Source organism: Martes martes (genome assembly GCF_963455335.1).
Source record: "Martes martes genome assembly, chromosome: 2".
Taxonomy (NCBI): Eukaryota; Metazoa; Chordata; class Mammalia; order Carnivora; family Mustelidae; genus Martes; species Martes martes.
In genome coordinates, this window is record NC_137889.1 from 193,733,783 (window position 1) to 193,759,047 (window position 25,265).

At 36.2% G+C, this 25,265-nt stretch overlaps 1 protein-coding gene across 1 annotated transcript; it reads right to left on the bottom strand.

Moving 5' to 3' along the window:
* Positions 1-579: 579 nt before the first annotated feature.
* On the bottom strand, positions 580-12,864 carry LOC308338376 (transmembrane protease serine 11B-like protein; the record flags this gene model as incomplete). Its single annotated transcript, XM_080796374.1, has 10 exons — positions 580-741; positions 1,550-1,692; positions 2,162-2,421; positions 3,474-3,648; positions 4,170-4,208; positions 4,914-5,074; positions 7,773-7,840; positions 7,939-8,057; positions 9,462-9,577; positions 12,836-12,864. 10 exons carry the CDS (start codon positions 12,862-12,864, stop codon positions 580-582), a joined length of 1,272 nt encoding a protein of 423 aa, XP_080652500.1.
* Between the last annotated feature and the right edge of the window lie 12,401 nt (positions 12,865-25,265).

The window sequence follows — 25,265 nt, forward strand, 5'->3', positions numbered from 1 at the left end:
AAAGGCATTTTGCAGAGTTTTGCTGATGGTGAGATTGTTTCACAGTGATTTCCAGAGTCGATCAAGCTCCCCATACAAATAAGGGACTTGAATTCAATGCCTGATTCTGGTCAGCATCAGTTTACAACCATCCTCCTTCCTCAAATGCTATGACATAAAGGCAGATAGAGCATGTTTCAACCCACCCCTCAGGAAGTGTTGGTTCCAGTCTCTCCCAGTGCTGCCAGATAACTTGCAATGAAAAGGGACATATTTTCATAATTCCAGAAAGTCTGAGTGACTCAAACCAATAGCTTTATGCTATGGTAAGACAGTCAAGTCATGACGTGGGTTCATGCAAGAGAGAAATAGTAATTGTCCTTTTTCGATAGGAGCACTTTCTGTGCTCAGGTCTTCTTGACTAAACATGAGATTTACTTTGTAAGTCTGCTTAAAATTCAAGTTCATAAATATTCCCTCAGGACCACAATTCTTTCAAAACAGCCATTGCACACACTAATTTAAAATGCATGCTAAATAAGGTTGGGAGTAACCTTAGGCAAAAGTGACTTCAGAGAGTTGCTACAAGATGCTTTTCTCTTAGATACCAGTCTTGGAGGCAATCCAGTCGCGGTAGGCAGTCACTCGCATATAGACACCTGGCTTATTGACTTCACCACATTCTTCTCCCCAGCTCACGATTCCAACAAGGTACCAAATATTTCGAGAATTGGGATGAACTAGTGGTCCTCCAGAGTCACCCTAAATAAAACATAGAACAGTGATCATTATGAGAATTAACTTCCAGATACTTCACTAAGTGATAAACCCAGATGAAATTTGTGATTCATGCTTCATACAGACCGTAGGAAAATGTATGGTGTAAATCCCTGCATTGCCCTTTACCCCATCTGTGGCTGGAATATATTCTCTGGAGCTCTTTGGAGTTAACTTGAACCTTGAAGGCATGAACTTATAAGGTCTAGTTCTATGAGAAAGCTTTTGGGAGACAAATATTATAGATGTACTTGGAGAACTGGGCTTTATATCTGAGAAAAGTAGCCAAAACCCTGGCCATGGAGAGGCCAAGAAGGTAAGAGATATGGGCTGGAAGTAGTTGGGAATTCTCAGAGACTAACCCTTTACTGAAATATGGTTAAATTATGGACTGTGATGCTAGAAGACCTTGTGTGCCAGCTTTTCCGCTCACTTGCTATGTGCTCTTGTGCAGATCAGTTTACCTTCTTGTGACTCAGTTTTCTCATCTGTAAAATGGTAATGGTAGTATCTACATCACAAGGTTGTGATGAGGATTAAATGAAGTGTTTGTAGAAGACTCAGTCTGTGCTTGGCTCAGAGTAAGTCCAACTTAAGTATTTGTTAAACACTTATAAACATATATCACATGTAGTGGAAAATTACTTTAGCACCAAAACTAGAGGGGGTTTAACAGAATTGTCAAAGGACAAACTAACAGAAGCATACAATTGTCTCCATATTGATAATTCTCATAAAATAACAGCAATTATTTATACACTATATGGTCAGTATGACTAGTGTCCAGACTTACCTGGCAGGCATCTATATTTCCTTCCAAGTACCCAGCACATAGCATTGTGTCAGATACCAAACCATCATATCCTTCTCTAGAATTACAAGTGTTTGTGTCAATGATCTTCACAGGTGCCTTCTGAAGTACCTCTGGGTATTTACCTAAAGGGAGTAAACATCACCAGTAAAAGAGCTGCTTTGTAACAGAGCAGGGTGGAAAGCTTGTTTTGTCCTCTGTGCATAAAATCTACATTTGACTCTTGCCTATTCTTGAGGTTAAAAAGCCCACTCAGTTCCCTCACCCGAGTCAATGAAATAGAAATTTTCAAAGAATAATTTGAAGTGTTTTAAATGTTGTCTTTCTAGGTCTTTATCTCTCTTCTTGTATCTTTGAACTTTCTCAGTTAGTTACTCCAGGTTGGGGAGTTTCTACAACCAATTGGTCTCCACAGAATGTTCCAAACCAAGGCAATTTGCAAAGCCATAACTCCATAAGCATTATTTCTTGAGACATTGCCTGGGAGAACTAGGCATCCTGAAGTAATTGATGCCTTTGACTCTGTACCTTAGTCACCATTTTTTCTTGATGCTTTTGTATTCCAACACTATGGTAAGCCTTCACTGAACTTACCATTATATGAAAGTGCTCCCCATCCTGTAACAACAACTCCTTCACCTGGTGGAAAAACCTGTGTGGCTTCAGGAAGACAAACTCGATGTACATCGCTCTGAAACAAGACTTTTGTAGTGAGCTGTATAACTGCAATATCATCATGATGTTCACCCTGGATGTAGTCTTCATGAACAATAATTTGTTGAACATAACGTTGCATATAGGGGGGATTTACTCTGGTGCCAAAGCTGACAGTATAGTTTTTTGGATTGTTTGTCCTAAAGAAACAAAAATTATGTATTTTGTATTTATCTCAAAATAATAACATAAACAATGAATTTGGGACAACTAAAAAAAATAAAATTAAATTTTAAAAAATAGAAATACAGCCTGTATCTACTGTTCTCTTTTCATTACATTAATATTCCTTTGCTGTATAGCTCATTAGCAGTGATAGTCTGACTTTTAAAATTCATTTAACAATCTCGTTTGAGTCCCTATACCATATACTATGTAAAGTAATGGGAATATAGAAATAAAAATTAATAGTCATACCTTCAAGAAACTTAAATCTAATGAAAGATGGGCATAAACACAGACATTTATAATTGCTTAGTGATTTGTATCTAATTAGTGGGACAACAAAACAGGTGGACTTAAATCTGCATGCTCTAGAGAAGAGATTTCTTAGGGAAAGTAGCATTTTGGATAAGACTATAGAGCTGAGTCACAGTTGCCTAAAAGATCAGGAGAAGGGGACAGGCATGTGCAGAAGGGGAGGGAGGTATGACATAAGATGATGTGTTTTAGCAACTATGAGTGGTTAGGGATGTCTAGAGTATAAAGTGATGAGAAAGAAGAATCACGTGAGAAAAAAATGTAATATCGAGAATGAATGACTCTTTGCATTTTTATAGGTAATGCAGAAAAATCTTAGATTGGCTTCCTATATAGTCTTCCAAGCCAGGACACTTGAAATGAGAGTGCTACTGATAATGAAGCTGGGAAAACAGGTAAGAACCTCAACTATTCCAAGGTCTTCGGTCTCCCTATCCTTGGGCAACATGAAGAACTTAACTATTTATTTATTTATTTATTTATTTATTTATTTATTTATTTTTAATTTTTTTTTATTTTTAAAGATTTCATTTATTTATTTGACAGAGATCACAAGTAGGCAGAGAGGCAGGCAGAGAGAGAGGAGGAAGCAGGTTCCCTGCTGAGCAGAGAGCCCGATGCGGGGCTCGATTCCAGGACCCCGAGATCATGACCTGGGCCGAAGGCAGAGGCTTTAACCCACTGAGCCACCCAGGCACCCTGAAGAACTTACTTTTGAAAGCAGTGAGCTGCAGTCACCAAGTATCTTTCACTGATCAAAGATGCCCCGCAGTGGTGTTGGCCATTTTTTTTGAGAGTTGCTTGCCATGGCCATTCTCCTCTCTCAGCGTTGGAACCTCCCCTGATTCTGTCATACGTAGCTGACATCCTTGCTCGTGTCCCACAGCCTGTCAGAGTCAGTTTTGTTCCATTGAGAGTAGGAAGATAATGTTTATTTGATTATAAAGCAGAGAGTAAACTGAATTATTCTTGTATGGTTCTATCTGACAATATCTTGCACTGAAGAGGATAGGTTATAATTTGCACAAGAATCACTAGCAGCCCTTGGATCACCTCCATACGCAGCATAGTATCTCCAAGATTCTTCAGCACTTGGAGAATATGAGAGCTGCGGAAGGCAGATAAAGTCACAGTTAAGTCCATGGGCTCTGCCACCCTGATCTGAATTCTGACCATACCATTCACAAGCTGGATGATCTTGGGCAGATTGTTTCACTTCTCTGTGCTTCAGTTTCCCCATCCTCAAATGGGATGATAATAATAATATCTACCTTTGGGATTGATGTGAGGATTAAATGATTTGTATGTAAAGCACCTGATTAGAATTGTGCCTAGTTAACAGTAACAAGTCTTGACTGTTATGTCTTAGATCATCTCACACATTTAATTAAGAAGTATCTGAACTTACGGTTGTTGATAATCTTTTCAGCATCAACCTTACTGATTTCTGAAATAGAACAAAAAGCTCATGGTAAATATAATACCTAAAATTAATCCATTGACCGTAGGGCCAACGAAGTAAGATGCTTAGTTCAGCAGAGCAGGAGGGGTCCAGAAGATAATTTTGAATCTCAGGATAAAATGTCAGTAGAAAAGAGAGTATTGGTTTATTTGAATTGTTCTTTTACTTAATGTGAATGTATGATATGGAAATACCACCTTCATAGTTCCACATGAGAGACTTCTTTTTTATTTAATTGGAACTGTATTCTTTATCAACTAAGGTGGAAAATTGCCAGTAACTTTTCTTGGTGGAACAGGAAGACCTGCAAGTGAATCTGATTCCTGTCAGTGCACAAAAATAATTTTTAAAAGTGACAGATAATGGCAGATTGTATGCTTTTTTTGAATGTTATAGGAGATCATGAAAAAATATACAAGACTCACCATTACTTTTAAGGACTGTTCAGAGCTTTACTATTTGCTTTATAATAAGAAGCAGTTTTCCCCCCAGAACAGCTTTCAGTTATGCTATTATTATGATTTGAATATTATGTTCTCAATAATAAAGAACACAAATTATTGCTCTGATATAAAATAATGACATAGTCATTGAAAAAATTGAGTATCAGCTTTGTGCATGGTACTTGTGATGTATGTTAGAAATAAAAAGATGAGAGTAACACTGCTCCTATTTAATACATAAGCTTACCCATGAGCCTAAGAGAATTAGGATCTGTAGTCAGAGAGCCTGCATGGTTCCTCAGCATCTGACGTAAGATGCTTTCAATTCTTCTTCTTGTGTTTTCCTTCATTGATCTGGAAGCCTTGAATACTAGCCATATATGTGCAGTGACACTGTTGTTATGAGGACTAGAAACAAGATAAATATGTCTCAACAAGATAAACATATTTCATATATTGTTTAAAAATAGCATTTCCTTCCTCATTCCTGTTCTTTTATATTTTAATTTCTTCTGCTTTTTTATGGGTTTGTGTAGTAACTTCACTTTTGGTTAAACACAGGATCATCCATCTGCCTACACTTATTTGGTGACAATAAGCATGCAGCTCTAGTATTCATCTTAGAGGACAAGTAGTTCTACAAATCTGAAAAATAGGAAAGGCTTGAGCATAGAGTAGAAGTACCACAGAAGAGGGATTGAGCCCTGAATCAGGCTTTGTGCTTAGTGTGGAATCTGCTTGGGATTCTCCCTCCCTCTCCATCTGCACCTTCCACTCATGATTGCGTTCTCTCTCTTTCTCTCTCACACACACACACTCTCGCTCTCTCTCTCTAAAATAAATAAATAAAACTTTTTTTTTTTTTTTTAAAGAAGTACCACGTAAGAACTGGGCTCACTTATTCATGTATTCACCAAACATTTACTGAGCAACTTGCTATAGACAAGTGACTGGAATAGGTACTACTAGGTCTTGCAAGGGTGATTAACACATGGTTCCTATCCTCCAGGAATTTCCAGATTTCTAGGAGATAAGACATGTATAAGACATGTACAAATTACTACAATAAATTAGGCAGAAGCAATGATATTTACTTTATCTTATCTGCAATAGAAGGGTAACGCATTTTTTACTTAAAGAATCAGAGAAATTTTCATGGAAGAGGTGACACTTACACTGGACCTTAAATTATTGTTTCACTATTTCGTTATCAAACAGAAAATTTCATCAGGCAGAGAAGAGGAAGAGTACTACTCCAGACTAACTGGAGAGCAGTAATTAATTAACATCTACTGGGCATCTGCTGTGTTTTCACATTTATTATCACACTTAGACTTCACAACAACCTTGCAACATAGGTGTCATTATCTTCATTTTATAGACAGGGAAAAATGGAAGCTCTAAGCGGCTACCTAATATGCTTAAGATTATGCAGCTACTGAACCCAAACCATATTCAGTACAACTGACTCTGTAACCCAGGATTTTTAAACTGTACTACTCTTTATGCCCAGTCACAGAGACAACAATGTCTAGGAGATTGGGCTCAGATGAAGAGGACATTTAAGGCTAGTCAAGCGGTAGCAGTAAAGAGAAGTTGTTGAATAATACCGTGCTTGGGGAAGATGAACCTGACTGCGGTGTTCAGGCAAGATTGGTTTGGAATTCAGAAAGGGGTGAGCAACCTCACAGGTTGACCAGCAGACATGTAGGAATTGTAAGCAGCTTTGAGGCCAGCGTCTGAAGTGGCACTATTATGCTTTGGCTCTTTCTGATGGATGACTAATGTTTTGGCATATAAATCAGTAACTAGTGCTAAGAAGCACTCAGTACACACAGGTACCAAAGTGAAAACCTCTGTCCTGCAACCTCTCCATCACTTCCTTTGGACCTGCCCTTCCCGTAGATACCTAAAGTTACATGCATGGGAAGAAAAGCAGAAGCTCTCCAGTGGTCGCGATGATCTCTGAAAGATACCTGGGCCCTTCCACTTTAGCCTTCCATCTCTCTCCAATACTAAAATCAACCCTTCAGGTTAATTCTAACCGAGATCTTGATGTGTTCTGCAAGTCCAGAAGTCCCATGGGTTCCAGCAGCAGAGGAAGAAGGCAGGCCTATAGTCTGGTGCCATTGATGAAGGTAAAAGCAAAAATTGCCTTCATTGGAAATATGTTTATTTGCAAATATTCCCATACATTTCTTCTTTGATCCCGAATCTAGTTGTATGAGAGGCAGTGACTGTGCTATTTCATGGATCGATGAGGAGAATCAAAGTGATATAGTAACTCACCCAAGGCTCCGGGGCTGCTACGTGACAAAGGCTGGGCTCAGGTTGACTAATTCCTGTTCTTGGGCTCCTCTGCTATCTCATGTACTCTAAACCTCCATAAAGGGCACACATAGCCTGTTTTACGTATAGACTAGAAGGACCTCCTTGTCATCAAATCTTGGTGTAGATATGCTCTTTTCTACCCTGTAAGAATTCTAGGGTAGTTCCACAAGGTATTTAGCTGACTTGCAAGTGAAAAGATGTGAGAAAACAGGGTCTGTATTTACACTACTGCTAAAATGTTAGACTATCAAACATTAGTCAAAGGGATCATCTGCTATTTGCTGGACATAAAAACTTAAGAAACTTGAGTTATGAAGGGTTTAATGAACAATAAGTTCTCGATAGATCTAATGAATAAATAGGGAGCCCAATCTTTGTGGTTTTTTTTTTTTTAATTAAGATTTTATTTATTTATTTGAGAGTTGGAGAGAGAACACAAGTAAGCAGAGCAGCAGGCAGAGGAGCAGGCAGAGGGAGAAGGAGAAGCAGGCTTCCCGTCAAGCAGGGAGCCAGATGCGGGGCTCCATCCCAGGACTCTGGGATCATGACCTGAGCTGAAGGCAGCTGCTCAACCAACTGAGGCACCCAGGGGCCCCCCTTTGCTTTGGTTTTATATTGAATAATTATTCTGACATTTAGCTTAGGGTGATACTGTTTATTAGTAATTTATTGACTAATGACTATTATATTTCAAAATTCTTCTTACAGAGGTCCTTGAAATACATGTCTACAAATGGATTGATCTCTTTTCTAACTGCTATTATTAGTTACTTACACCAGTGTGATGACTTGAGAATTGATATATTGTCTGTAAATACTAGAACTTTGAAATGCATCAACCATCTGTTAAAGAGAACATAGAGCCAAACATCAAATTCCAATAATATATTTATATTTTAGAGAACTAACAATGAAATAAATATAGGAAAAGACTACTTTACCTTAGTCTCAAGAATTTTGCTAAGATAGTTATTTTCCAATGACGTCTCTCTTTGATAATTTCTGTTATATGGAATATCCAAAACTGTAAATCTACCTTGGTAGTAGTAGGTTTTATTTTCTGTAAGTTAAAGTGATCCAAGAATTATTTAAGTGAAATGGATTTCAAATGCAAATATAGATTACCTAGTAATACCAACTAGTAAATATTGTGCTTGTATTTGACATTGATATAGCCCATGAATCCTTCTGTCACAGTTGATTAGATATCCTGGGCATTGTGAAAAGTGTTTATTGGACCCATAATGCAGCAGATATAGATATAGACAAAGGTAAGAAAAAAGAGTAGTATCTTGATTGAGACAGATAGGACTATGTAAAAAAAATGAGATTTATGTCCCATAATCATCAGACTATGAATAAAAATAGTTATCATTTATTATGTACCATGGGAAGATACTTTATAAAACACATATGAAGTATACATTTTTTTTTCAGGAGAAATGTGGTCTCAGAGATATCCAGTAACTTATCTAGTATATAGCTACTAAGAGACAAGGATCAAATTTGATTTGACTACAGAGTCCACACCTAACCAATTATATTTCCTTCCCAAATTTTCATAGACATTAAGCCCATTTGGTATATGATACGTCTTGCCCCTAATATGTGATAGATATTAAGCTGTTATAGAGCACCTAGCATATAGTAAGCACTAAATCAATATTAATACTATTTTGCAATACGATCATTGCTTTTGAAGACTGTGATGAAAGAGACAGGCTCAATATGGATAAAATCATTACATGAGGCAATAATAAGGATATAATTTTAAATGATAATGTTAATTGTTTCTCTACAGTTTCTATCTGAATGCAGAGGATTAAAGCACCGTAATTAAAATAAAATATGACTTACTATTATAAATGTGGTGAAAATATTTTATATTGAGAAAGGTAATAGAAAAGGAAGTCAGAAAGTTCTAAAGAAAATGCTGGAAATGGTTTGTTTATGAACAATAATTTGTGAACCAACATTGTTAATTGTAGTTAGTCTGTCTGGGGGTCATGGATCTTTTACTATAGAGACCAAACTTTGCAATGGTAGGTTATTTGACTTTACCATAAGTAGTAAAAAAAAAAAAAAAAAATCTTGAAACTATTCAACTTTCTTTTTAATTCAGTGTTCACAGTGCACCCTTTAGTTCTTTATTTAGATTCCTTTATCTTAATATTTTAATTATAAAGTCATATAATACCATCTTGGTAGATTACTTTTTCTGACTATCAATTATCTATCTGTACATTCATGTCTGTATATTGCATACATTCTTTTGCTTGTGTATATTCAAAAGATGTCTGCAATACAGTGCTTGGTAAATGCATGTTTCTGGGATCTTGGGTCATTGATGGCCATTTTAAAGGAAGATAGATAATTTATTGTTTGCAATTATCTTTGTCTTCGGTAGAAATGGAAATAAAGTTTACAACAAACTGAAGTAAATAAAAATGTATTCTTTACCAACCTACTGCCAGAAAATGAACCAGGAGACCAATAGTTATTCCCAGGATTGCCAACACTCCAAATACAATGAGGGCAATCATCCATACTGGCAAAGATGGACGGGAAGCTGTGACTGGTCTGCAAGTAAAGGATAAAAATATAAAAGGTATATCAGAAATTCAGAAATAAATCACAGTCATTCCAAATATTTATTTCTTTCCTCTTGTTCACTCCCAGAAGCTCAGTTTAGACATCATAGTAGCAAAAGGTATATGAAGAAAATAAAGAAAATGAAGAAAGGAAGAAAACAAGAAAGAAAGGAAGGAAGGAGGAGGAGGAAGAGAAAGAAAGAAAGAAGTTTAAAATCAAACCTCTCTGGATTTATGCTATGAAGTTATTTTTCAGGAGTATGATGTGTCTAGTTCCCTCCCACCAGTGACAGAGTTACCATCCATAAATGAAGAACTTGCCAAGTTAGGGAGGATGGAGGGAGGAAAACAGAAATGCCTTAGAAGTTCTTTACGCCAAAGCCTATCATAATTTTTGAAGTATGATCATGATTCTATTTTATTTGCTATGCCCTTATGTACAAAGAACACACACAAATATGAATTACTATACTGGGTGAGAGCAGCGTCCATCTTTCTTACTAGCTTAATTATGGCTGTAGTTCAAAGAGATATTTTGTAGAAAAGCATGCTGTGTTCAACCTATAGTAAGTATTCTTACCATGTTTCATTTAGACAACAAATAGGTATTGCCTAAATTGAAGTAGGGATTTGGGGTAAATTTCCAGATGAAGAGGCATGAGAAGATAGTCTAGGAAGAGGGAACAACAAGCAGTGCTTAAAGAATGGCCAGCAATTCAATTTTATTGCAGCAAACTATGTGTCATGGATTGGCCAAAGATGAAACTGGACAGTATAATGGCTAATTTTAAGTGTCTACTTTGGCTAGGCTATATTGCCTAGTTGTTTAGTCAAACACAAGTCTACATATTGCTGTGAAGTATTCTGTAGCTATAATCAACATTTATAATCAGTTGACTTTAAGATATAAGTGGGTGGGCTTCAACCAATCATTTGAAGGACTTAAGAGCTAAAACTGAGCTTTTCATGAGAAGAAAAAAATTCTGCCTTGGGAGTAGAAATCTTGCCTGAGTTTCCAGCTTTATCAACTGTAAAATTGTGTGAAGCAATTCTGTTAAATAAAATCTATCTTAGATACATAGATCCCATGGTTTTATATCTATATATATATTTATATGCCCAGCTAGCTAGCTATCCATTGAGAGAGAAAAGGAGAGAAAGAGAGGGGGGAGGATCAAGAGAAAATAGAGAGAGAAAGGGGTATCCTATTGTTTCTGTTTCCCTGGAAAATCCTCTTCCTCTGTTGTTATACAAAGATGTTTATATTTTGTCTTAAATATTGAGGCTCCTCCAAGTGTGACTGGAGGACAGCCTTTATCAAAATCACCTGGAAGTGCTTACTAAATAAGCAGAAAATTGTATCCTACCTCAGATCTAGTTAATTCAAACTCCTGAAAGGGTCTGTGAATTTGCAGTTTAACACTTAGTGATGAAGATTTTTGCTAAACTATAGGCAATCTTCACAACAAAATTGGAAAACTTTAATCTAGCCAGGCCTATCACGAGGGCATTCAGATTAGAAGTGGCATTGAAGGGGTGTCTGGGTGGCTCAATCAGTGAACCATCTGCCTTCAGGTCATGATCCCAGGGTCCTGGGATGGAGCCCTGCTTTGGGCTCCCTGCTCTGCAGTGGGAGTCTGCTTCTGCTTCTCCCTCTTCCTCTGTCCCTCCCCACTGCTCATGCTTGCATGCTCTCCCTCTGTCTCTCTAGCGTGTTCACTCTCAAACAAAAAAATGAAATCTTAGAAAAAAGAAAGAAGGGGCATTGGAGGGGAATCTATTGGATCTCAGATAAAAATAAATGGGGTTGGTGCTTTCAGGAGAACAAGTTTTAGTATCTGATTTTTTTTTTTTTTTAAATACATCCCCTGTTGATTTTTTTCCCTCTCTCTTTGAAAACTATTTCATACTTCTTTTTTCCTCAAACCTCCAGCACCTTTTATCCCATCCTCAATCTGAGCTGACCTGGTCTACTGAGAAAATTAAAGGTGTCAGAAGAGAATATTTACAACTCCATCATCACATTTGTAAACTTCTCATCTGTACCCCACACTCTGCTTTTTCCTCACGTTTCTGTAGGTAAACTGTACCCTCGTCTTAAGGCAACCTCTCTGTCATCTCATCTCATTCTCCAACCTGCTTCTAATCTATGTTCCAGCCATTTCATACTACTCAGACTTTCATGGACAGCCAAACTCCTTCATACCTCCATGTCCTTACGCATACGCTGATTCTTCTGCCTAAAGTGTCCACCTCAAGTCTACCCAGTGAGCTCCCACTCAGACTTTATCACTGAACTCTGTCATCTCCTTCTTATTGAGGTCTTCCATGGCTCACCCTAATACTATCTACACTGAGAGTATTTTGTATTTTTACATAGCAATCTTTTCACCTCTAATGGAGGCCATACTATTCTGGCCCAAGTCATTAATTATCGTTGATGTTGTTACTGTTTTATACCTAGGCCATATTGTGGGGTCTAGTACATTATAGATAGTGTTTGTTGAAGTAGAGAATAAATGAAGCCAAGGGCTATTGAGGACAACTAGATTATGAAGGATATATAGATCAGAGGGATACAAATTATGGAAAGCCTTCAGTGTTAGTCAAAAGGTTTTTGACTTTATCTGGTGGAAATGACTAACATGAGTACATGCAGTGCTTAGGGAGATGAATCTGCAGTCTGCGTAATGATAGTTTAAAGAAGGGAGAAAAATAAAAGAGGAGGACCAATGAGCACAGAGGCAAATATAATCAATGGGAATGGAGTGATGGCATCCTGGATTGTGATAGTAAGAAAAGAAACAAAGGGATGAATTTGAGGACATTTACAGTAGAATATTTGTCAGAATGTGGTAATTAATTAGCTATGATGGTAAAGGATAGGGATATGTCAAAGACGACACAAGATTTTATCTTGAGAAGTAAAAAAAAGTCAAATGAAGTCTAGGAGAGGTAATTCGGGGAAAAAATGTTAAATATTTTATATCTGAAATTTAAGAGACCTTTAAATTTCCAGTACACAAATGGAGATGTCGGACCAGTAGTTAACTGAGTGAGGCACCATAGTTGGGGTTAGCTTAGGAGTCACCCCAAAACAGGGAACAAAGCAAGCTGTGAAACTGGATTAGCAAATTCAGTTCTTATTATATAAAATAGAGTACAAAATTGACATTTCTCTTCCTGAGGCAAACATTTGTTTCCATTCTAATTACAACTAATTTATCTCAATTTTTTCATGCCTTACCTGATTTTCACAGTCTCATTGTTTGACATCACTCAAAAGACTTTAAATTTTCAACATACATTTCTTAAGTATAAAAATTTAAGACTTGTCCACCTTTCAGGGATGGGTAAACACTTACTTCCTCTTCTAGGCATTCAGCTCCACCAAGATGACTTTGCTGCGCACTTGGTTCTCTAATTTTTGCCCCACACCCTTTCCTTACTTTTCTGCTCCCATAAATTGTCATTGATTACTTTTCTTTTCTTAGAAGTCTCTTAACGGGGGATATATTTATATATTTCTTGTTTTGTGTAATTTTGTTTTTAAATTTTTAGATCAGGACAGGACTTCATATAGATTTGGGCAAAGTTTTTTCTTTTATCTTTACAATTTGTTTTAGGGCTGGTATTCTTAGAAGAACAGAAATAAATCTAAATCTATTAAAATGTGATCAAGTAAGATATCTTAGAATTCATCCAGACACTATGGCTTGAAAGAAGACTGAAATATCTTCCTAATTTTTATTTGTCTTTCATCAAAAATGCTGTAGAATTTTATAGTTACATTCCGTATCCTCTTTTTCCATTTTGATTATTGCTTGTCACCAGCTCAGATGTTTCTTTCAGATGCAGCTACCATTAACTGATAACCTAAAGATCTTACACACCATGACACAGATTAAATATCTGTTTAAAAACGACAGACTTCCCACAGAGAAAAATCACTCAACTATTTACCCAATATTTCTGGTACTCCATACTATAAATTCTTTTGAGAAACCACATAAGGGAGATTACAAGAAGAGGATATAGAATATCTATTGTATCTTGCCATAAAAAATAAAAATAAAAAACAACAACAAACTCCTGTCCATGAAATCTTAATGCCACCTTGGCGAGGATCTAAAACATCACTTTCTCCTGAGAATTTTTCCATTCTGTCCTAGAGAACTACTCTAAGAAAACAATTGAAATTGATAAAATATGGCATTGAAGTCTTTACTTCTACGTCTAGTGTACCTTTTCTTCTCTTGTCCATTCATTATTCAGCCACTCATATGCAACCACAAGATTGCCCAAGGTCTCCTCAAAAGCACCTGCAGAAACAACTATGTTTCCAAATCCTCCCAAGCTCTTCCGGGTAAAATAATGCCTCAGTCTGTGGGAAGTTAACCACTAAATTATGGTTGAACCTTTCCTAGGTAACTAGGAGTACTTGGAAACAATGGATTAATCCTTTGAAATCTTTCAGGTGAAGACTTTACACAAGTGTTAAAATGTCAAAGAAGAAGAAGATTCCCTATTTAAAAAAAAAAAGCACATCCACCCAGCATAAAAATGATGTCTATCTTATAAGCAAAACAACAAAATAATCACCTGTTCACTTTCCACTTATTAAATGTGTATGATCACCCTTTCCTTTACTGATAGATCAGAAATGCAGCTAATAAGAAAACATCGGAGTTATAAATAATATGACATATCTAATAAAGAATATCTATTAAAAATTATTATTATCTAGTAAAAAATTATTTACTTTAGTTCAAAAAATGTCCTTAGTATAATCCATCACAGAGAGTATGCTCTTTCTAACCACATTTTTACATGAATAGTGATAATGTAAATTATATGTGTGTGTGTATGTTGTAAAGGGCTAATAAATTGACTAAAGATGCAAATTTTTAGAGAAATATTTGTATAAAGCCTGCATTTATATTTTACAGTTATCTGAACATTAAATATTTCATAACTCGGTTCACTTTATTTTGTATATTTTGATGAAAATGTCTTGTAGGTTGAAACTATTTTTTTAAAATGGCATTAGAGGTGCCTGGGTGGCTCAGTCAGTTAAGCCTTTGGCTCAGATCATGATCCCAAGGTCCTGGGATGGGGCCCCGCACCAGGTTCCCTGCTCAGTGAGGAGACTGCTTCTCCTTCACCTGCTGCTCCAACCCCTGCTTGTGCTTCTCTCTCTCTCTGTCTCAAATAAATAAATAAAACCTTTAAAAATATAATAAAATGGCATTAATAATCACTGTTCACTTAACATAATTATCTAGTTAGATACTTTAAAAGTAAATAGCACATGTCCATACATGATTCTCTTCTAGTTCATGAACATTTTACAGATAAAAATGCATGGTTTATAAACGATTCTATAAGGAATGCCTATGAAGCAATGGTACTGTAAGATTCAAGACAGTATTTATGAAAGCAGTTTAGAAAGTACAAGATATTAAACAAATACAAAGGAGTCATCATCCTTATCACCACCAATAACAATTTAACATTTAACAATATAACAATTTAACATCTTATTTATGAGAGAATTTTTCCCTCTGCTTCCTCCTTTGTATTTTACACCAGTCACACAGTCATTTTTCATTCACAGGATGTTAAGCTGCTTGTCACCCTTCTGAAGCATTCTCCAAAGCATGACATAAAACTACAGATCCAGACTCAAAAGCATATGTGTTACAGGGGTGTCTCCATGCAGAAAATCCAAAATGCTGTAGAAAAAATTACAAATCCCCCTCTGAACTCAGTTACTTTACTGCAACCCTTGGGTGGGAGTCATATTGGGGAAACAGTTAATTCTAATTATGTCTAATTAGAATTTTGGGCAAGGTAATGTCCACTTACCTATACATAATGTGCTGATATAATTTAGGCTGTTGGTGTTAATAAGATAAAGGAAACTTCTGCACTTCTTTTGTCCTGGTCAGTGGTTCTCAGGTAAATGTGCTAACCACAATGATACTTGGGATTTTAAGGGTTGGGTGCAATAGCAGCAAGCAATTAAAAGGAAACTCGTTTAACAAGTGTTGATGACATCTATGGAACTGTGGTTTAAAGGAAGAAATGAAAATTCCCTTTGAGTTGAATATTTAGAAAAAGAATAGACATAACTTGGATTGGCTGCCTGAGAGGTCCACCCAGGAAATACCACTGCAGATTGGTGAATCAGTGCTCTGACTCAGATCCCATCCAGCCCTTTCATGGAGAAGAACTCCTCCTCAGTGAAACCAGCTGAATCCACCAGAGCAGTCTCTGACAAATGACTTAAATATACATTATTTTTTTAGTATGAAAATTCTGCTACAGCATTACTCATTTGAAATGTGCTTAGTCTAAAAATTCTCACTGGGACTATATACATAGTATTGTAAAAAAATGGATTTACACTACATGTAATTAACTGAGTTTAAATTAGAAAAAAACAAAAGAAATGAAGTGTTAAACTATGTTAATATATTACCTACTTAAAAATACATTTGCATTTAAAAAATAGATATGTCATCACGATAAAAAAAAAAAGAAATGGATTTATAGGTGGAGATAGGTTATAGTGTAAGAAATACTAGTTCTCTTTTGGTAATTGTTCATGGAAAATGGTACTAATTAATCTAGTCAAGAGTTGTTTTACTGGGACACCTGCGTGGCTCAGTCGGTTAAGCCGCTGCCTTCCGCTCAGGTCATGATCCCAGGGTCCTGGGATTGAGTCCCACATTGGGGTGGGGGGGAGGTCCTTGCTCAGCAGGGTGCCTGCTTCTCTCTCTGCCTCTGCCTGCCTCTCTGCCTGCTTGCTGCTTGTGCTTGCTTGCTCTCTCTCTCTCTCTGACAAATAAATAAATAAATACAATCTTTAAAAAAAAAAGTCTTTTAAAAAAGGGAGTTGTTTTACTAAATGAATATGAATTAAGTTTTAGGTGACATCAAATTCTTACAAAAACAAAAAATCAGGAGGTCAATAAGATATTTTGGATACAAATATCTGGATCTTTAGCACCATCTTTCTTGTTTTTAACTATCTATTCATTCCATTCATTCATTTAATAAATATTTGTGGTAAACTTCCTGAGATTTACATATTGTTCCTAGTAGTGGAAATACAACAAGGAACATAATAAAGTCCCTGCCTTCCCAGTGTTTATACTTTAATGAGAAAAACAGGCAAACACTCAAGAAAATAGTAAATGCATAATTTAATATGAGACATGGCATAAAGAAAATGAAGCAGAGTAATTGGGTAGAGATTGGCCAGTATGTTGAGAAGGTAGCGAGTGGCTATCTTCAGGGTGGTCATGAAAGTCCTCTCAGAGGAGGAGGCTGTTGAACAGAGAAATGGATTATAACATATATAATATAATATATAATATAATATATAATATAATAATATAATATTATAATATAATATATATAATATAATGGATTATAATATAATAATATAAAATGGATTATAATATTATAATATAATTATAATTATAACATAATTATAATTATAATATTATAATGGATTATAATAATATTAATTAGCACAACTCATCTTCCTAAAATAGATATTCATGACATTTCTCTATTTAAAATCTTCAAAACTTTCAATTGCTTTCAGAATAAAATATAAAGTTCTCTGGTTGATATTCAAGGCTCTTTAGGATGTCATCTATTTTTATTTACGTGGTAGTTTGGTGAAACAAAGTTGGTAGTTTGGTGAAACAAAGGGCATAAAATAATCTGAACTTCAGCTTTCTTACAGGTAAAAATGCAAGCTAAAGATGTCCTACTTGTTAGGTGCTATATCATCTGAGGCCATGTATACCAACTGCTCAGCACAATATCCAGGACGTTGTATTATCTTAACGATGACTTTGTCTAAAATGGCAAGTGCTTTCCTACATCCCTGCTTTTATTCATGCTGTTTAATACTCTCAGGATTTGTCATTTCTACCCATTCATGCTTCATGGTCCAAATTAATTGCCACTTTCTTCATGAAGCTTTCCCTGTAAAGCACTTTCTTTGATCTCTTTTTTCTGGTTTCTAATATTTACTGTCATTAGTACTTTTATAAATTATAAAATTAGTAATTTTAGATTTAATTGTCTGCTATGTTGTACTGATTTCTATTTAAATATATCCTGCGGATGGTAAGATTTGGTAACATATGGGCTCCCATATGTTCATGGTAGGAGTTAGAATCAAGGCAGAAACTTTAGAGGGAGCATCTGTTTAATTTTACACCTATATCCCCTGTAATTAACAGTTTCACTTCTAGGTATCCACCTAGATTTGTATCCTGGCATAGGTAATTAAACAGGAATATATGAGGATGTTTATTACAAAATTTGCAATAGCAAAAAAAAATGGAAACAAATTATTAATTGGTAGAGGAATGGTTAAATAAACTATGACATATCAATATTCTGAAATGTTATTCAGGTGTTAAATGAGGTTATAGTAAATATATAGTAAATATGGTGGTTTGACTTACTCATGTTTCATTCTAGGTCCTTTTTTGTGCTGCAGAGATCGGAAAACTAAAAATAACATCTTCCAGGCTCCTTTGCTGTTAGAATTCTGGCTGCACTTTAAGTTCTATCAGCTAGATGCACTATGGAAAATAGTATTGAGGTTCCTTAAGACGTTAAAAACAGAGCCACCCTATGACCCAGCAATTGCACTACTGGATATTTACCCCTAAGATACAGATGTAGTGAAAAGAAGGGGCACCTTCACCCCGATGTTCATAGCAGCAATATAAAAAGCCTTCAGCAGATGAATGGATGAAGAAAATGTGGTATATATACAGTGGAATATTACTCAGCCCATCGAAAAAGATGAATATCTACCATTTTACATTAACATGGAAGGAACTGGAAGGTATTGTGCTAGGTGAAATAAGTTAATCAGAGAAATATGATTATATGGTTTCACTCATATATGGAACATAAGGAATAGTTCAGAGGACAACAGGGGAAGTGAGGGAAAAATGGTAGGGGAAGAAATCAGAGAGGGAGACAAACTATATGAGACTCTTGACTCTGGAAACAGACAATTGCTGGAGGGGAGGTGGACGGGGCAATGGGGTAACTGGGTGATGGGAATTAAGGAGGGCATGTGACGTGATGAGCACTGGGTGTTATACGCAACTAATGAATCATTGAACATTATACCAAAAACTAATGATGTAAAAGAAAGAAAAAAAAAGAAACAGAAGAGAGAAGCATGTCAGATGCCTTCTAAGGCAGAAATGAGGCCACTTGTGGATTTATGCTGGTTAAAGTTCATGGATATATGATGTTTCCTATAGCAGAGTTTCACTGTCCATTCTTCAGATTTTTGGGAGCTAAGAAACAATTTTAGAGTAGGCAGGGACCCGACCAGCTTGTGGGTGTCAGGAGGCTGCAGTGATGTTATCAATGCTTGTGCTCTTTTCTTCTCCTTCCTTCCTTCCCTCCCTCCTTCTTCCCTTCCTTCCTTCCTTCTTTCTTTCCTCCCTTCCTACTGCCTGCCTGCCTTTTTTTCTATATTAATGAGTTTAATTAGTTGGTATAAGAAAACACACATGTATCTGTTATCTCTGTTAAGAAATGGAAATTTGTCTGTCACGCCCAAATCTCCCCCAATACCCTATCACAGCCTTAACCTCCCACCTTCCCCCAAAAGTAACCTCTACCCTGAATTTTTCCTTTCTTTTTTTTAGTTAAAATACAATTAAAATACAGTGTCATATTAATTTCAGGTATACAATATAGTGATTAAACAATTCTACACATTACTCAGTACTCATCAAGATAAGCGTACTCTTGATCCCCTTTACCTATTTCAACTTTTTCCCACCCATCTGCCCTCTTGCAATCATCCAGTTGTTCTCTGAATTTGAGTCCTTTTTTATTTATTTAGTTTCTTAGATTCCACATATGAGTGGAATTGTGTGGTATTTCTCTTTCTCTGACTAACTTATTTCACTTAGTGTAATACCCTCTAGCTCTGTCTATGTTGTTGCAAATGGCAAGATCTCATTCTTTTTTGGGGCTGAGTAATATTCAATTTTTTAAAAAATCATATCTTCTTCCTTTTCCATTCATCTAGGGAGGGAAACAGGTTTCTTCCATATCTTGGTTATCATAAATAATGCTGCAATAAACCCAGAAGTTCATTTATCTTTTTGAATTAGTGTTTTTGTATTCTTTGGGCAAATACCCAGTAGTGGCATTATTGGATCATATGATAGTTCTATTTTTAAGTTTTTTAGAAACTTCCATACTGTTTTCCACAATAGGTGCACCAATTTGCATTCCCACCAGCAAAGCACGAGAGCGCCTTTTTCTCCACATCCTCACAAATACTTGTCATTTCTTATGTTTTTGATTCTAGCCATTCTGATAGGTGCAAGGTGATATTTCATTGTGGTTTTTATTTACATTTCCCTAGCAATTAGTTAGTTGAACATCTTTTCATGTGTCTGTTGGACATCTGTCTGTCCTCCTTGGAAAAATGTCTATTCAGATTCTCTGCCCATTTTTAAATTGGATCTTTGTTTTTTTGGTGTTGAGTTGTATAAGCTATTTGTATATTTTGGATATTAACCCCTTACCAACTATATTATTTGCAAATATCTTCTCCCATTCAGTAGGTTGCCTTTTGGTTTTGTTGATGGTTTCCTTTGCTATGCAGAAGACCCTAAAAAGCCAAATCAATCTTGAGAAAAAAGAATGGGACTGGAGGTATCACAATTCCAGATTTCGAGATAAACTACAAATCTGTGGCAATCAAGACATTATGGTACTGGCACAAAAGTAGCCACATAGTTCAATGGAACAGAATGGAGAGCCCAGAAATAAAGTCATGATTATATGGTCAATTAATCTACAACAAAGGAGGCAAAAATATACAATGGGAAAATGACAGTCTCTTCAACAAATGGTGCTGGGAAATTTGAATGGCTACAATGCAAAAGAAAGAATGAAACTGGACCACTTTCTTACACCATAAACAAAATTAACTCAAAATGGATATAAACCTAAATGTGAGACCAGAAACCTAAAACTCCTAGAAGAAATAGGTAGTAATTTTTTTTGACATGAGCCATAGAAATACTTTTTTAGATATGTCCCTTCAGGCAAGGAACAAAAAAGCAAAATTAAACTGAGATCACAACAAAATAAAAAGCTTTTGCAGTGAAGGATACCATCAACAAAACAGAAAGTTGCTGGTGCTTTCTGATCTCTGTATCTTATCTATTAAATTCAGAAAAGCCAGTTACAGTCCCTTCCTCTGGCATCAGTTCTCTAGTATTCTGTGAATTATCCTTGAGGCTTAGCCTAGAGTCTGGATCCTCAGTTGCTCTGACAACTTTTGAAGTTTGCAGTTTTCTGCTTCAAACTTCTGTTTAACAAGCCTTTCCTGATCTGAACTCTGACTGATACAATTGTAGATCAATATAGAAAGACTTCAAGAAATATTGAGTGAAGGGGTGTCTGGGTGGCTCAGATGGTAAAGCGTCTGCCTTTGGCTCAAGTCATGATCTCCAGGTCCTGGGATGGACCCCCACATCAGGCTCCCAGCTCAGTGGGGAGTCGGCTTCTCCCTCTTCCTCTCCTCCTGTTCATGCTTTCTCTCTGTATCTTTCTATCTCAAATGAATAAATAAAATCTTAAAAAAATATATTGAGTGAAAATATGAAATTCAGAATGATAATTCAATTATGATATAATTCATTAATACTTAAAAGAAATAGTAACTAATACTTCACATTTAAACTGGGTTTTAATAGATGTACTTAAATCCATGTGTTTATTTATGAAATGTTAAATAAATAGATGAAAAAATCTGGAAGAATTCACAGATCAATGACTTCTCCTGAGGAGAAGGATAGAGACCAGAATTTAAAACAGTGATTAAAGCAATTTTAGCTTGATCTATAATGGGTTTATTTTTTTTCACAAAGATAATGTGTTAATACATTGGTTATGTAATTAATTTTTTAAAAATGTACTTGTTAAAGTGAAATCAGTCTGTCCTCAATATGATCTGAGTAGAGGAAAAGGTAAAATTAGCAATAAAATACAACTTCTCAGATAGTCAGGGCCAAGTAAATATTGGCTAAAAATAAATTATATTTTTTGGCTTTGTAGGACTTTCCAGGATAAGATGATAGCTTAATGATAATAAGCTCCAAATCCAGAGAACCCAGGAGATAAAAATCTCACGAAGGTGTGAGCTATTTTTTAAAGAATGGAAGGAGTTTACCAGGGGGGAAAAGAAAAGTCAGAGAAAGACATTCTAGGCAAAGAGTACATCATTTGGAAAGGTCCAGGATAGCAGGTTTCAGAAATCTCATAGTTGTGATTGGAGAACAAATGAAGTTTAAGGGCACAATGGGAAATAAAAGAGATGTCTCCAACAGCTAGATCCCAATAGTGCATTTCAGCATCATTCCTTTTGACGTAATGATTACCTCTGTTGAACCAACCACAGGTCTAGGAATACAGAGATGGAAAAAAAGGCTTTGAGAAGTTCATGGTCTAGTAGGATATTTAGATGCATATACAGAAGTTTTACAACCTGTGGAATGTGTTATGACCAGGTGTATGCCTGGGTTAATCTGGAGCACCAGTGTGGGGATGTCAGGAATACCTTCTTGTGGGAGGTAACACCTGAGCTCTGTCTTGATTAAGGAATAGGAAGAGCGAATCAAGCTTTTTAGGGTTTTGCAAGTTATAATAAAGAGTTTAGGTTTTATTCTCTGAGGGTGTTGAGACCAGGACTGAGTAGGATGTTAAGCAGGAAAGAGAGGAGCTCCTAGACTAATTCTCCCTGATTACTAAGACTTTGTCCCTGCTCTGACTGTGGCTTGGTTTGATTCCTCTTAATTCTCATTCATCAAATGACATGGGAGGAAAATGTGGGCACAATCTCTCATTACCTTGGCTAGTAATTCCTGCCTTGCTGAATCACTTTTTTGGAGATGAATGTGACTTAAAAAGCATAAACATAGGCTTATAAAACCAGAGATGGCTATTTAATTGAATTCTTACATAATATGTACTCCCATGTTTAGTGAAAATAAAGTTTTTTTACACACCATGAGTGTCAACTATGACAAATTTTAAATGAAGACAATTAAATTTTTTGAAGAAACAACATATGAAAACATGACAGGATTATTTTCTTTTCATAATTAAATATAATAACTGTAGAGAACACAACATAGTATAATAATATATAACTGTCTTTTCTGGAATCCTTTAATTAGTTACTATAAACTGAAAATCTGAAATGTCCTTTAAATATCACTATGAAATGTTTCAAAAATAGCTTCTTTTGAAGTTTTCTCTTGCATTAAAATTATAAAAAAATGAAAACCAGTATCAAACCTTATTATTATTATCAAACCAATATCAAACCTCAGTCATGAGCAGGCATTACTTAAGACACTCAACAAAACATCTGACACAATGGCCAAAAAACTAAGTTGTAATGTCAAGGAAGAGAAATTGTACTTCAGTTGCACTATCTGATAACAATTTCTTTTAAAAGCATAAATGAAGAATAGTTACATTCAGTGGCATGCTAGTAAGTATTTAACAATCAAGTCTCAGGGCCAGGGGTTCGGAGGTCATATGTAGCATTGGCCAGTTTCTATGGTGTAAATAACAACACCACGGCCAATTCAGAACTACCCACATTACATACCAAACATTAATTTGGAAAGGGGTGAGAAGTAGTACTCTAATATATTTATTTATTTATTTATTTTAAAAGATTTTATTTATTCACTTGACAGACAGAGATCACAAGTAGGCAGAGCAGCAGGCAGAGAAGAGAGGGGGAAACAGGCTCCCTGCTGAGCAGAGAGCCTGATGAGGGGCTCGATCCCAGGACCCTGAGACCATGACCTGAGCCGAAGGCAGAGGCTTAACCCGCTGAGCCACCCAGGCGCCCCTCTAATATATTTATTTTTACCACACAGATACAATAGAGTAAATAACTTCAAGACCCAAAGTACTAGTAAAATGTAAAGTAACTAGGACATGATGAGTTTTGGGTATTTAGTACTCTTAGTTTTCGACTGTCGTGTGTTTCACAAATGACTAACATAGCTCCTGAAAATTTAACATTAAACTTGTACATCAGTGCAAGCTAGTTTCAGCTCACTGCTGCTGCACTTCTAAATACTGAAATTTTCAAAGATTTCACAAGTTTGGATATTTAAAAGGACTCATAAGATTCCATGGGGAATACCTACATAAAGTTTACATAATGTACTCCATTACATAACATAAGCAAAGGATAATGTATAGAAAGAGCTCAGGCTAGCATGGAGAGACCAAGAAATTTCTTACAAAAGCCTGCCTAGGGCGTCTGGGTGGCTAAGTGGGTTAAGCCTCTGCTTTCGGCTCAGGTCGTGATCTCAGGGTCCTGGGATCGAGTCCCACATTGGGCTCTCTGCTCAGCAGGGAGCCTATTTCCCTGTCTCTCTCTGCCTGCTTCTCTGCCTACTTGTGATCTCTCTCTGTCAAATAAACAAATAAAATCTTTAAAAAAATAAAAAAAAAAAAAGATGAAAACTCTAACCCTACCCAATCAGTGCTAGGGTTCATTTAGTTCCAACTGATTTCCCCCCATACAGACTGAGATCTGTGGTCTAAGGACTGACTGTGTCTCCTCAAAATTCATATGTTGAAACTCTAATCCCTGATATTATGGTTTTTGGAGATGCAGCCCTTACACCAGACACCAGATCTGTTGGTACCTTAATCTTGGACTTCCTAACCCCAGAACTGTAAAAAGTAAATGTATGTTATTTAAGGCACTAAGGCTATGGTAATTTTTTAGCATCCTAAGCTGACTAAGACACCATGCTCATAATGCTGGGGAGGAAAGAAAGAAGTTCACAGATATCTGGCTTCTGAATTAAGTATCTATAAGACGAAGAGATAGCTAGTAATACCTCTTACATCTCTTAGCAATGGAATTAAACTAAAAAGGCTTATGCCTTTTTTTTCCCTCTACTTTGATAAATCCAATTGGCTTATAAAGGGATTCCTTCTGTTATCCTAGTTAAGCTCCTGACCCGAGGAAAAGGGTAAATATGCATTCATGTCTTGCCAGGACAAGTGCAGTATGTTTCTAATCTTTCTTTGTGCTTTTCATTATGTACCTTCACTCCAACTTCAGCCCATTCTCTTCATCAAAGTTAAAGCAATCTTCTCAAAGTGTGATATTAGGTCATCTCACTCACATCTCTGCTTAGAAAACTCAAGGGGCCCCCACTGCAGTTAAAATAAAATCCAAGGTCTTTACAAAGTCTTATTTGACTTGATCCCCAGCCACATCTTCATATATTCCTTTCCACCATCCTCACTTACCTGCCGGGCTTCAGCCATGTTTGCCTTGTTTCCACCCTCATGGCCACCTCATTTACTTCTCTCGAGGACTTATGCTTGCTCCTTTAGGATTTCTCTTTCTCCCAGGTGTTTTGTATGTTTTGCCTCTTCATTGTTTAGATACAGTTCAAATGTTATTATCTTGGAAAAGTTGTTCAGACTGTCCAGTCTCAAGTACCCCTCACCTTCCCCACTATTTCCTATTACTTTTTGTTTTCTTCATTACATTTATCACAACCCAGAATCCTCTAATGTGTATGTTTATTGCCCATCTTTGTCCA